Source organism: Tursiops truncatus, chromosome 2 (assembly GCF_011762595.2).
Source record: "Tursiops truncatus isolate mTurTru1 chromosome 2, mTurTru1.mat.Y, whole genome shotgun sequence".
Lineage (NCBI taxonomy): Eukaryota > Metazoa > Chordata > Mammalia > Artiodactyla > Delphinidae > Tursiops > Tursiops truncatus.
Window position 1 is genome coordinate 30,649,420 of NC_047035.1, and position 14,263 is coordinate 30,663,682.

The 14,263-nt window shown below is 43.0% G+C and overlaps 1 protein-coding gene across 14 annotated transcripts in view; it reads right to left on the reverse strand.

The window, feature by feature from the left end:
* Positions 1-416: 416 nt before the first annotated feature.
* Positions 417-14,263, reverse strand: part of SIPA1L1 (signal induced proliferation associated 1 like 1) — a 522,661-nt gene continuing 508,814 nt past the window's right edge. For 12 of the 14 annotated variants that reach the window (XM_073800310.1, XM_073800301.1, XM_033850956.2 and 9 more), the window contains 3 exons: positions 5,818-5,932; positions 3,115-3,199; positions 417-2,438 (listed from right to left, as the gene is read on the reverse strand). In XM_073800310.1, coding sequence (XP_073656411.1) covers positions 2,295-2,438; positions 3,115-3,199; positions 5,818-5,932 — 344 coding nt within the window. In that variant the 3' untranslated portion in view covers positions 417-2,294. The remainder of the gene's footprint in view (positions 2,439-3,114; positions 3,200-5,817; positions 5,933-14,263) is intronic. The other 2 variants (XM_073800311.1, XM_073800309.1) reach the window with 1 other exon arrangement.

Below are 14,263 nucleotides of genomic sequence, written 5' to 3' on the forward strand. Positions count from 1 at the left end.
AAGGAGGGTCAATGAGTTACTGGGTGGTCTTTCAAATAAGAAAGAGAATGGACTTGAGGACATGGGGAGGGGGAAGGGTAAACTGGGATGAAGTGAGAGAGTGGCAATGGACATAGACACACTACCAAATGTAAAACAGATAGCTAGTGGGAAGCAGCCGCATAGCACAGGGAGATCAGCTCGGTGCTCTGTGACCACCCAGAGGGGTGGGATGGGAAGGGTGGGGGGGCGCGGGGCACGGGAGGGAGGAGATATGGGGGTGTATGTGTGTGTATAGCTGATTCGCTTTGTTGTGTAGCGGAGGCTAAGAGACCACTGTGGAGCGGTTGTGCTCCAGTAAAGATGTTAAGAAAAGAGAAGAAAGGAAAAGAAAAAAATAAATAAATAAGAAAACCTCAAGCAATAATACCAAAGTGTTTTAAAAGAGTGTTTAAAATGAATTTTATTTGAATTTTACAAGTAGTCTTTAAAGGCTTCAAACAAGAACTCTGTTGCAAAACTCTAATAAATAGCTTGCCCCAAATCCCCAAACAAAATGTAAAACAAAATAAAAACTAAACTCAGAAGGATAAGCAAGACTTCAGAATGCTTGGATGTTAGCAGTATTTCTCATTTACAAAGAGATATCAGGCAATGTACAATCTCCTTCATACAAGTCAAAGAGAGAAAGAGACAGACAATTGAGATCTTTACAGAGCACTCCGAAATCTTCCTATTTCCATGACAGAAATGTCACCAGAAAAAAAAAAAAAATCCCATGGAGAAATCACAATCTGAACGAAACTGTAGCATAAAAGTCTAGTGATGGGGGTGCGGGGGAGAAGAGAGGAAAATCCATCCCGTTTCTTTCAGGGATGGAGAGAGGAATGGGCTGAGATTACTTGGGGCAGGGAACTTCTGAGCAGGTGCCACTGGATAGCTGAACGTTCCCTTAGACCAGAGTTACCACTGAAGGGGCACAGGTGGTAATTTAGTGACAATTGTGAAGGCAAGAAACAAGGCCACCAGGAGCTCCCCTGGGGCCTCTCAGCACTAGTGACCCAGTTTCTCTGTTCTGTGCAGGACTGAGAGCCTTGGAACAATGGCCAGGTGCCCAAAGCAGCTGCATCACTAGACAGGAAAAATAGCACATCAATCATTTCTGCAGCAGAATCCTTTGGATGCCACACAAGGATGCAGAAAATGCTGGGCTGAAATTGTACACTGGGACATGCAGGTCTCAAAAGGCCATTCCATGATCACAGTCATTGCTCCTAACAAGTAAGTATTAAAGTTCACAATTTAACATTCACTTTTCCTAGTTACAAATACTGGTGAAGTCTTGCTTTGGAGAGAAGGATTTACTAATTTATTAATCAGATCATTTTGAGCAAGCTAAAAATACAATTTTGCCACATTGTTATCTTTAAAAATCTCAAACAAAAACTCTACTTTTGACCAAAATGCATATAAATCATATGATTTTTAGTTTGGAGGAATTCTGAAACCAATTACTGTTTGGAGCCAGGAGGCTACAGAAAGGCTGATCCCACTTTAGAGGGACTGACTTAAGCCAAACAAACAAAAAGGGCTCCAGCTCAGAGGAGCACACAGCACCTGGGACCATTTTCCCAGGGAAAGGAAGAAGTAGTGATGTCATAATGCAGGATGGGAAAGGGGTGTGGCCCACAGCCTCCGTCTCTGCCTCTCTCTGGTTCACTGATTTGTTATTGACAAGTAACCCCGTTCCTGCTCATCTCTGTAAGATAGGGACAGACATCACTAGCTCATGCACAAGCCATTCGAGGGAGGTAGGCATTTTCTCAAAGCACCTCCCTCCCCAGGCATTTTAGGAACGAAGGTAAGAAAATCCCCCTCCCCAAATAAACAGTTTTTAAAAACTTTATTTTCTTCCTAGGAATAATGACATTTGTCAGGATACTGAGGGAAAGCTTGGGTTACCTGAAATAGATAAGAAAGAGCTGATGGAAATAGAGGCAGATGGGCCAGTGGGGGGAACCCTGGTCCTAGCCCCAGTTTCTTTTTAAATACATAACAGATAAAGATAGATATTGTGCAAAAAAATAAAGACATTCACATTTTAGCAGTTAAACTTTTATTTTACTTTTTAAAATTTTTATTTACCTTTTTCTTTTTCTTTTCTACAAAAGGCAGATAATGATTGTTGATCTGCAATTGTTGTGTTGTGCGCTCCCCTAAAGGGGGCAAAGTTGGGAGCTGGGGCGGGAGCTCGGAGGATGCCTTCCTGGCGGCACTAAGGGGCGCGCACCCCTGGGGCCCCCCCCCCCCCCGGCCTAGCTCATGTCGATGGTGTTGAAGACCCACTCTGTGAACTTCTTCAGCTTGTCGGAGGCGTTCTGGGATTCCTCCTGCAGCCTCAGGTTGTCCTCTCGCAAGTGCTGAACCTCCGCCTGAAGGTGAGCTTTGTCTTCTTTTTCCTGGGAGGGCGAGCAGAGCAGGAAAGAACTAAGAGGGTGGCCTCCCCCTGCCCAGCCGTGAGGAGTGGCTGTGGATCTGCGTGCGCCCTTCACCCACTTCCCTCCTTCATTCCACTGAAGAGCTGTCTATGTGGCCTGGTGCTGGGCCTTAAGATGCTCTCACCCAGGGAACGGGACTCCCAGAGGCATCCGCTACAGGCTGATTTTGGAATGTAAATACATGACTGAGTAGTTTAATGTCTTTGTTAAGTTGCAAGGAATAAGGGCTGTCTTACATTTTAGACGATTGTTCTGGGGGCTCCTGTGTTAATATAAAGCCACTCAAGAAACAAACAAATAGCATCTAATTCTTTTGGTGCAAGAGCCTGAATAGCAGTGAGGACACGTGGGTCTGGGCTATGGACCAGGAGTGCGGAGGCTGGGAGAGGGCTGGCTGAGGTCTAAAGGCGTTCACAAAAAAGGGAACGCTTTTTCTGTGCGTGTGGCAATGAAGGCTTTCTTGCACTATGTGTGTCAGTGGGAACCAAGCTCTAAGCAGCTCCCTAAACATGTGTACGGAGAAAGTAGGGAAAACAACCACATCTTATTCCACTAACAAACACTGCTGACAAAGGGCTCTCACGGTTCAAGGGCAGCTTGCATGGACTGGGTGACCTGCTTTGAGAATATGGTTTACCTTCTTCAGATCTTCTCGAAGCAACTTCAGCATACCTTCCAGCTGGTCCACTTTAGAAGCCAGAGTGGGAGAGGAATTTTTACTGCTGGGAACAAGAAACAAAAGACCTTGCTGGCAGGACCCTCCATGGCTGGCTTTGTTTGGCATTTTTTTTTTAAGGAGGCGCCTGAATTAATTTACAAAATGGTTTTCAATGTCAAATTACTCAGGATGGTGACACAACCGTGCATTTTCATTTTAAAAAAGAAAATGGCAGTCTTAACAAAAGGTAATACAAGTGTGAACTACAGCCAATCAATGGCTTCCTTTGTTTAAGATGCTGCATCTTTGTGACAATATAGGACAATAAGTGAAAATGGTCTCTTTGGCAGCGCAAGAACAACTTTCTGGCAGACACAACTGTCAAACAGTGAAATGAGTATCTCTTTAGAGGCTCTAAGAAGAGGAGAGTTACTCCTCTGTGTGTGCATGTTGGCTGGGGGAGGGTTGGGGCAGGCTCTACGTTGGGGCAACCCAAGTAAGTAAAGCCTGTGGCCGCTCACCCGGTGGCGACTAAGTCATCGGGCCCACGTCTTAACTTAGACTAGTTTAAATATCTTCAAATATTAAAAAAATAAGGCTACATCTTTCAGAAGCTTCTCAGTCCAACCTTAATGTCTTAAGCTCTTCGCTATTATGATCAGCAAACTCTACGGCCCACAATTTTCTTATTTTCTCCCATTTCATTTAAGTGCTAAAAATGGCCATGCCAGTGGAGCATCAGAAGGAAGGGGAGGCAGAGGACGAGAGGCCATGCAACCAGCTGGACAGAGGACACGGCTTGGCGGGGGCTGAAGACCTGTCAACTCTCCCTCCCAGACTCTCCTCGACTTGAATTCAAGCTCCAAAACGTTTCCAGGTGAGTTCTAGCCAGAAACACAACCTCAGCCTCACACAACCAAAACTCTGAAGGCTTCCATGGAACCAACTGGCAGCTGCTTCTTTCCAGAGGTCAAGGGGAAGAGGTGGTGACTCTGAACTCTTGGCGTCATGAAATAAAAGGTATTCTTTACTTTAAAAATCAAAGTTCAAGTTGGAATTCCTGACCTAAAATAAGCTGTGTCAACGTCTTCTGCTAATTCTAGGTCCACAGCAAGCCCACAGTGGCATGGAGTGTCCCAAGGCTGTAAATAAAATGGAATGATAATGACCTCCTCACTTCTAAGAAAGACAGGACGACCAATCAAAAGCTGACAGTGAATGGATTTTAAAAGGGAAGTGGTCAGCTGCAATCCACCGCACCTCACAAGTAGGTCAGGTTTGGATGGGTTGAAGGCCAAGGATGTGACAGAATAAGAGTGGTGTTGAACAGAAAACAGAGGCTGGGGATGGGGGCAGGGCTGTCCTTCACAAGCCGTTGAGTCCACAGTCCCCGCTCCTGGCAGGGCTGACGCAGCCACTGCAGGCTGTTAGTAACTCTCTGTGGCGTATCTTGACTTCTGAAGGTCTGCAAAATGAATTCTGTGACTGTGAGTGCACTGATAATCTTTAAGAACATATTTAACCCCACTTGCATTTGCTCATCCACACCGAACAAAGACCCAATCATCATCCTCATCTTAAGCTTCTACAGGTTCTACAAAGATTTAGGAGCCGCTTAATAATCCTTTCTCAGGAGAACTGTCTTTGCTCACTCAGACTTCTCTTCATCCTAAAAAGGGACATTTGGGGCTCTCCCCTAGACTCTGCAATTTTTAAAAAAGTTCTCAACAGCCAAACTCACTGCCTCTTTCCTTCCCCAACTGTCCCAACAGTAGGATAAATGCAGCATCTGTTACACTCACAACAAACAACCCATTGCTCTTCTACTTCCTCTTGAAGAGGGTTTCCTTACAGACTTGCTTCAGAAGTCTTCAAGCACAAGTCGCCGGTATATCTGTGCAAACCTATGCCAACCTCACTCTTCCCGTTACTGGCTGTTTCTGACCAAGTTTTCTAGATACCTGGATTCTTATCCATCATCAAAAGGTTTTAAGAGATTTCAAGTTGATGAAATTATTCTCCATTAGGGAGGGCTCACTGTGTGTCCACGGCTGACTGCTGGGATGCTTTAATATATAGGAACGTCACACATTTATCCAACAACCTCACCATTTGACACTGCGGGGGAAATGGAAGAGTCAGCCTCTACATAGCTAAGCAGAAGTCAGAGTCCATGCCCTTCACTCAGCTACTGCTTTTAACGTCTTAGTTTACATAGATCTTACCTATCCCGGTGGCCCAGTTCTAACGTAGGTCTGAAGCAGAACGCTGGGGGCTGCTAAGATGCAGGCACATTTACAAGCATGACCAACTGACAGCTTCAAAACTGGCAGACTCAAAACCCAGACTCAAGGACTAAACGCATAGGAGTCCGAGGATGTTCAGCACACATGATTTCTCTTACCTTACCTAATAAACCCTGAGGATAGAAATGTACGACGGCATTAAATAATAACGAATATTCACAATGATGACCTTTAAGCCATCAAGAACAGTTTCATGGTGTTTAGAGTATTTGGTTACAAAGCATTCGAACGAAAAGTGACGTGTCTGGCACCAGAGTGATGACCTTCATTCAGCTGATACGTGTGGCCTCCATCGCCTCTTCCCCACACCTGCGGTCTGTCACTAATGGAGGTGATGTGTGGTGTGGAGTGGTACCCTCGCCACTGGATGACTAACCTGCTGTAAGACTTCATCTGGGCCAGAGCCTGCTCTTCAAGCTGGTCATTGTTGGATGCAGCACTCAGAGGGCGATGGTTTTCATCACTAGCAGCAAAGAACGAGGCTCTCTGGACTGAAACGGAGAGAAGAAACCATTCAGTATTTTGGAACTGGATCCTGGGCCCTCTCTATGGGGGCCCTCCATTTCTAAAAGAAATGGCCTACACGCACAGTCAGATCTAATCAAGGGGCAGGAATGCATCGGAAACCTTACCTCCCAACCCTTGTAGGAAAATTTTTTTACTGTTTTAGCTGGAAGAGGATAGTAACATTGTAATTTCTCTTTTAAAAACAGTTGCTGTGACTCAGCTTCGATTCCAGCTTTTCCCTTGCTCATAAAAGTACCATTCTATTGTTTCCCTGGAAACAGGCCTCGTGCCAAATTTCCAGACCGATGCTTTCCACTCAGTGACAACATAAAGCGCATTAAGGAGCTAGTACTAAGCTTCCTGAGGCTTCCTCAAGTATGTTTTCCCTAAGACTCCTGGCCACCTTGGTGGGCTTTAGCCTAGGCCCACACCACCTCTGTTTCAAAATACACAGACTTCAGGCTTGAGCCAAGAAACAAAATCAAATTAAAAAAAAAAATCTCCCATTGAAAAACCAAAACTTCTTTGCAGCAACATGGATGGACCTAGAGATTGTCATCCTGAGTGAAGTAAGTCAGAGAAAGACAAATATCATGTGATATCACTTATATGTCGAATCTAAAAAAAGGGTACTAATAAACTTATCTACAAAACAGAAGTAGAGTTGCAGATGTAGAAAACAAACTTATGGAGGGAGAACGAGGGGAAGATGGCGGAAGAGTAAGACACGGAGACCACCTTCCTCCCCACAGATACACCAGAAATACATCTCCATGTGGAACAACTACGGAACACCTACTGAATGCTGGCAGAAGACCTCAGACCTCCCAAAAGGCAAGAAACTCCCCACGTACCTGGGTAGGGTAAAAGATAAAAAAACAGAGACAAAAGAATAGGGATGGGACCTGCACCAGTGGGAGGGAGCTGTGAAGGAGGAAAGGTTTCCACATACTAGAAGCCCCTTTGCGGGCGGAGACTGTGGGTTGCGGTGGGGGGTGGGGCGGGGGGGGGGGAGCTTCGAAGCCGCGGAGGAGAGTGCAGCAACGGGTGAGGAGGGCAAAGCACAGAAACTCCCGCACAGAGGATCGGTGCCGACCAGCCCGAGAAGCTTGTCTGCTCACCCACCAGGGCGGGTGGGGCTGCGAGCTGAGGCTCAGGCTTTGGTCGGAGCGCCGGGAGAGGACTGGGGTTGGCGGCGTGAACACAGCCTGAAAGGGATAGTGCACCACGGCTAGCCGGGAGGGAGTCCGGGAAAAGGTCTGGAGCTGCCGAAGAGGCAAGAGACTTTTTCTTCCCTCTTTGTTTCCTGGTGCGCGAGGAGAGGGGATTAAGAGCGCTGCTTAAAGGAGCTCCAGAGACGGGCACGAGCCGCGGCTATCAGCGCGGACCCCAGAGCCGGGCATGAGACGTTAAGGCCGCTGCTGCCGCCACCAAGAAACCTGTGTGCGAGCATGGGTCACTATCCACAGCCCCCTTCCAGGGAGCCTGTGCAGCCCGCCACTGCTGGGTTCCCGGGATCCAGAGACAACTTCCCCGGGAGAACGCACGGCCAGCCTCAGGCTGGTGCAACGTCATGCTGGCCTCTGCCGCCGCAGGCCCACCCCGCACTCTGTGCCCCTCCCTCCCCCCCTGGCCTGAGTGAGCCAGAGCCCCCGAAGCAGCGGCTCCTTTAACCCCGTCCTGTCTGAGCGAAAAACAGACGCCCTCCAGTGACCTACACGCAGAGGCGGGGCCAAATTCAAAGCTGAGCCCCCGGGAGCTGTGAGAGCAAAGAAGAGAAAGGGAAATCTCTCCCAGCAGCCTCAGGAGCAGCGGATTAAAGCTCCACAATCAACCTGATGTACCTGCATCTGTGGAATACATGAATAGACAACGAAAAATCCCAAATTGAGGAGGTGGACTTTGAGAGCAAGATTTATGATTTTTTCCCCTTTTCCTCTTTTTGTGTGTATGTGTATGATTCTGTGGGAGATTTTGTCTGTATAGCTTTTCTTAGACCATTTGTCCTAAGGTTCTATCCGTCCTTTTTTAAAAAAATTTTTTTAATAATTTTTTTAAATTTAATAACTTTATTATATTTTACTCTATTTTATTTTATCTTCCTTCTTTCTTTTTTCCTTCCTTCCCTCCTTTCTTCCTTCCTTCCTTCCTCCCACCATCCCTCCCTCCCTCCTTCCTTCCTTTCTTTCTTCCTACTTCTAATTCTCTACTTTTTCTCCCTTTTATTCTGAGCCGTGTGGAGGAAAGGCTCTTGGTGCTGCAGCCAGGAGTCAGTGCTGTGCCTCTGATGTGGGAGAGCCAACTGCAGGACACTGGTCCACAAGAGACCTCCGAGCTCCACATGATATCAAACAGCAAAAGTCTCCCAGAGATCTCCATCTCAACGCCAGCACCCAGCTTCACTCAACGACCAGCAAGCGACAGTGCTGGAAACCCTATGCCAAAAAAATAGCAAGACAGGAACACAACCCACCCATTAGCAGAGAGGCTGCCTAAAATCATAATAAGGCCACAGACACCCCAAAACACACCACCAGACGTGGACCTGCCCACCAGAAAGACAAGATCCAGCCTCACTCACCAGAACACAGGCACTAGTCCCCTCCACCAGGAAGCCTACACAACCCACTGAACAACAACCTTAGGCACTGGAGACAGACACCAAAAACAACGGGAACTACGAACCTGCAGCCTGCGAAAAGGAGACCCCAAACACAGTAAGATAAGCAAAATAAGACAGAAAAACACACCGCGGATGAAGGAGCAAGATAAAAACCCACCAGACCTAACAAATGAAGAGGAAATAGGCAGTCTGCCTGAAAAAGAATTCAGAATAGTGATAGTAAAGATGATCCAAAATCTCGGAAATAAAATAGACAAAATGCAAGAAACATTTAACAAGGACCTAGAAGAACTAAAGATGAAACAAGCAACGATGAACAACACAATGAATGAAATGAAAAATACTCTATGGGATCAATAGCAGAATAACTGAGACAGAAGAACGGATAAGTGACCTGGAAGATAAAATAGTGGAAATAACTACTGCAGAGCAGAATAAAGAAAAAAGAATGAAAAGAACTGAGGACAGTCTCAGAGACCTCTGGGACAACATTAAACTCACCAACATTCGAATAATAGGGGTTCCAGAAGAAGAAGAGAAAAAGAAAGGGACTGAGAAAATATTTGAAGAGATTATAGTTGAAAACTTCCCTAATGTGGGAAAGGAAATAGTTAATCAAGTCCAGGAAGCACAGAGAGTCCCATACAGGATAAATCCAAGGAGAAAGACACATATTAATCAAACTGTCAAATACAAAGAAAACATTTTAAAAGCAGCAAGGGGAAAACAACAAATAACACACAAGGGAATCCCCATAAGGTTAACAGCTGATCTTTCAGCAGAAACTCTGCAAGCCAGAAGGAAGTGGCAGGACATATTTAAAGTGATGAAGGAGAAAAACCTGCAACCAAGATTACTCTACCCAGCAAGGATCTCATTCAGATTCAATGGAGAAATTAAAACCTTTACAGACAAGCAAAAGTTGAGAGAGTTCAGCACCACCAAACCAGCTTTAAAACAAATGCTAAAGGAACTTCTCTAGGCAAGAAGCACAAGAAAAGGAAAAGACCTACAATAATGAACCCAAAACAATTTAGAAAATGGAAATAGGAACATACATATCGATAATTACCTTAAATGTAAATGGGTTAAATGCTCCAACCAAAAGACACAGATTGGCTGAATGGATACAAAAACAAGACCCATATATATGCTGTCTACAAGAGACCCACTTCAGAGCTAGAGACACATACAGACTGAAAGTAAGGGGATGGAAAAAGATATTCCAAGCAAATGGAAACCAAAAGAAAGCTGGAGTAGCAATTCTCATATCAGACAAAATAGATTTTAAAATAAAGACGATTAGAAGAGACAAAGAAGGACACTACATAATGATCAAGGGATCTATCCAAGAAGAAGATATAACAATTGTAAATATTTATGCACCCAACATAGGAGCACCTCAATACATAAGGCAAATACTAACAGCCATAAAAGGGGAAATCGACAGTAACACAATCATAGTAGGGGACTTTAACAGCCCACTTTCACCAATGGACAGATCATCCAAAATGCAAATAAATAAGGATACACAAGCTTTAAATGATACATTAAACAAGATGAACTTAATTGATATTTATAGGACACTCCATCCAAAAACAACAGAATACACATTTTTCTCAAGTGCTCATGTAACATTCTCCAGGATAGATCATATCGTAGGTCACAAATCTGGTCTTGGTAAATTAAAAAAAATTGAAATTGTATCAAGTATCTTTTCCAACCACAACGCTATGAGACTAGATATCAATTACAGGAAAAGATCTGTAAAAAATACAAACACATGGAGGCTAAACAATACACTACCTAATAACGAAGTGATCACTGAAGAAATCAAAGAGGAAATAAAAAAATACCTAGAAACAAATGACAGTGGAGACACGACGACCCAAAACCTATGGGATGCAGCAAAAGCAGTTCTAAGAGGGAAGTTAATAGCAATACAAGCCCACCTTAAGAAACAGGAAACATCTCAAATAAACAACCTAACCCTGCACCTAAAGCAATTAGAGAAAGAAGAACAAAAAAAACCCAAAGTTAGCAGAAGCAAAGAAATCATAAAAATCAGATAAGGAATAAATGAAAAAGAAATGAAGGAAACAATATCAAAGATCAATAAAACTAAAAGCTGGTTCTCTGAGAACATAAACAAAATCGATAAACCATTAGCCAGACTCATGAAGAAAAAAAGGGAGAAGACTCAAATCAATAGAATTAGAAATGAAAAAGGAGAAGTAACAACTGACACTGCAGAAATACAAAAGATCGTGAGAGATTACTACAAGCAACTCTATGCCAATAAAATGGACAACCTGGAAGAAACGGACAAATTCTTAGAAATGCACAACCTGCCAAGACTGAATCAGGAAGAAATAGAAAATATGAACAGACCAATCACAAGCACTGAAATTGAAACTGTGATTAAAAATCTTCCAACAAACAAAAGCCCAGGACTAGATGGCTTCACAGGCGAATTCTATCAAACATTAGGAGAAGAGCTAACACCTATCCTTCTCAAACTCTTCCAAAATATAGCAGAGGGAGGAACACTCCCAAATTCATTCTACAAGGCCACCATCACCTTGATACCAAAACCAGACAAGGACGTCACAAAGAAAGAAAACTACAGGCCAATATCACTGATGAACATAGATGCAAAAACCCTCAACAAAATACTAGCAAACAGAATCCAACAGCACATTAAAAGGATCATACACCATGATCAAGTGGTGTATGCAAGGATTCTTCAAAATACACAAATCAATAAACGTGATACACCATATTAACAAACTGAAGGAGAAAAACCATATGATCATCTCAATAGATGCAGAGAAAGCTTTCGACAAAATTCAACACCCATTTATGATAAAAACCCTGCAGAAAGTAGGCATAGAGGGAACTTTCCTCAACATAATAAAGGCCATATAGGACAAACCCACAGGCAACATCATCCTCAATGGTGAAAAACTGAAAGCATTTCCACTAAGATCAGGAACAAGACAAAGTTGCCCACTCTCACCACTCTTATTCAACATAGTTTTGGAAGTTTTAGCCACAGCAATCAGAGAAGAAAAGGAAATAAAAGGAATCCAAATCGGAAAAGAAGAAGTAAAGCTGTCACTGTTTGCAGATAACATGGTACTATACAAAGAGAATCCTAAAGATGCTACCAGAAAACTACTAGAGCTAATCAATGAATTTGGTAAAGTTGCAGGATACAAAATTAATGCACAGAAATCTCTTGCATTCCTATACACTAATGATGAAAAATCTGAAAGTGAAATCAAGAAAACACTCCCATTTACCATTGCAACAGAAAGAATAAAATATCTAGGAATAAACCTACCTAAGGAGACAAAAGACCTGTATGCAGAAAATTATAAGACACTGATGAAAGAAATTAAAGATGATACAAACAGATGGAGAGATATACCATGTTCTTGGATTGGAAGAATCAACATTGTGAAAATGACTCTACTACCCATAGCAATCTACCGATTCAATACAATCCCTATCAAACTACCACTGGCATTCTTTTCAGAAGTAGAACAAAAAGTTTCACAATTTGTATGGAAACACAAAAGACCCCGAATAGCCAAAGCAATCTTGAGAAAGAAAAACGGAGCTGGAGGGATCAGGCTCCCTGACTTCAGAGTATACTACAAAGCTACAGTAATCAGGACAGTATGGTACTGGCACAAAAACAGAAACATAGATCAATGGAACAGGATAGAAAGCCCAGAGATAAACCCACGCACATATGGTCACCTTATCTTTGATAAAGGAGGCAGGAATGTACAGTGGAGAAAGGACAGCCTCTTCAATATTGGTGCTAGGAAAACTGGACAGCTACATGTAAAAGTATGAGATTAGATCACTCCCTAACACCATACACAAAAATAAGCTCAAAAGGATAAAAGACCTAAATGTAAGGCCAGAAACTATCAAACTCTTAGAGGAAAACATAGGCAGAACAGTCTATGACATAAATCACAGCAAGATCCTTTTTGACCCACCTCCTAGAGAAATGGAAATAAAAACAAAAATAAAGAAATGGGACCTAATGAAACCTCAAAGCTTTTGCAGAGCAAAGGAAACCATAATCAAGACCAAAAGACAACCCTCAGAATGGGAGAAAATGTTTGCAAATGAAGCAACTGACAAAGGATTAATTCCCAAAATTTACAAGCAGCTCATGCAACTCAATAACAAAAAAACAAACAACTCAATCCAAAAATGGGCAGAAGACCTAAATAGACATTTCTCCAAAGAAGATGTACAGACTGCCAACAAACACACGAAAGAATGCTCAACATCATTAATCATTAGGGAAATGCAAATCAAAACTACAATGAGATATCATCTGACACCAGTCAGAATGGCCATCATCAAAAAATCTAGAAACAATAAATGCTGGAGAGGGTGTGGAGAAAAGAGAACACTCCTGCACTGCTGGTGGGAATGTAAATTGATACAGCCACTATGGAGAACAGTATGGATGTTCCTTAAAAAACTACAAATAGAACTACCATATGACCCAGCAATCCCACTACTGGGCATATACCCTGAGAAAACCAAAATTCAAAAAGAGTCATGTACCACAATGTTCATTGCAGCTCTATTTACAATAGCCCGGAAATGGAAACAATCTAAGTGTCCATCATCGGATGAATGGATAAAGAAGATGTGGCACATATATACAATGGAATATTACTCAGCCATAAAAAGAAATGAAATTGAGCTATTTGTAATGAGGTGGATAGACCTAGAGTCTGTCATACAGAGTGAAGTAAGTCAGAAAGAGAAAGACAAATACCGTATGCTAACACATATATATGGAATTTAAGGAAAAAAAATGTCATGAAGAACCTAGGGGTAAGACAGGAATAAAGCCACAGACCTACTAGAGAACGGACATGAGGATATGGGGAGGGGGAATGGTGAGCTGTGACAAAGCAAGAGAGAGGCATGGACATATATATACTACCAAACGTAAGGTAGATAGCTAGTGGGAAGCAGCTGCATAGCACAGGGAGATCAGCTCGGTGCTTTGTGACCGCCTTGAGGGGTGGGATAGGGAGGGTGGGAGGGAGGGAGACGCAAGAGGAAAGAGATATGGGAACATATGTATATGTATAACTGATTCACTTTGTTATAAAGCAGAAACTAACACACCACTGTAAAGCAATTATACCCCAATAAAGATGTTAAAGAAAAAAAAAAAGAAAACAAACTTATGGTTACCAGGGGGTAAGGGGGGGAGGGATAAATTGGGAGATTGGGATTGACATGTACACACTACTATATTTAAAACAGATAACTAATAAGGACCTACTGTATAGCACAGGGAACTCAATACTCTGTAATGTCCTATATGGGAAAAGAATCAAAAAAAGAATGGGTATATGTATATGTAGAACTGATTCACTTTGCTGTATACCTGAAACTAACACAACACTGTAAATCAACTAGACTCCAATAAAAATTAAAACAAAAAACAGAACTGTGATTTTATATGAAGGAGAGTGACCAACACATTGAAACTGACAATCAAGTTAGTCCTGGGGAATTGCCATCAGCTAAAATGGGGATTCACTGTTCACTGCTCTGTGGTTGTCTGACTGCTGAATTCCATGGCCTAGGCAATTGGCTCCCCCAAACTGGAGCTTGACTGAAGAGCAACTTTCAATCC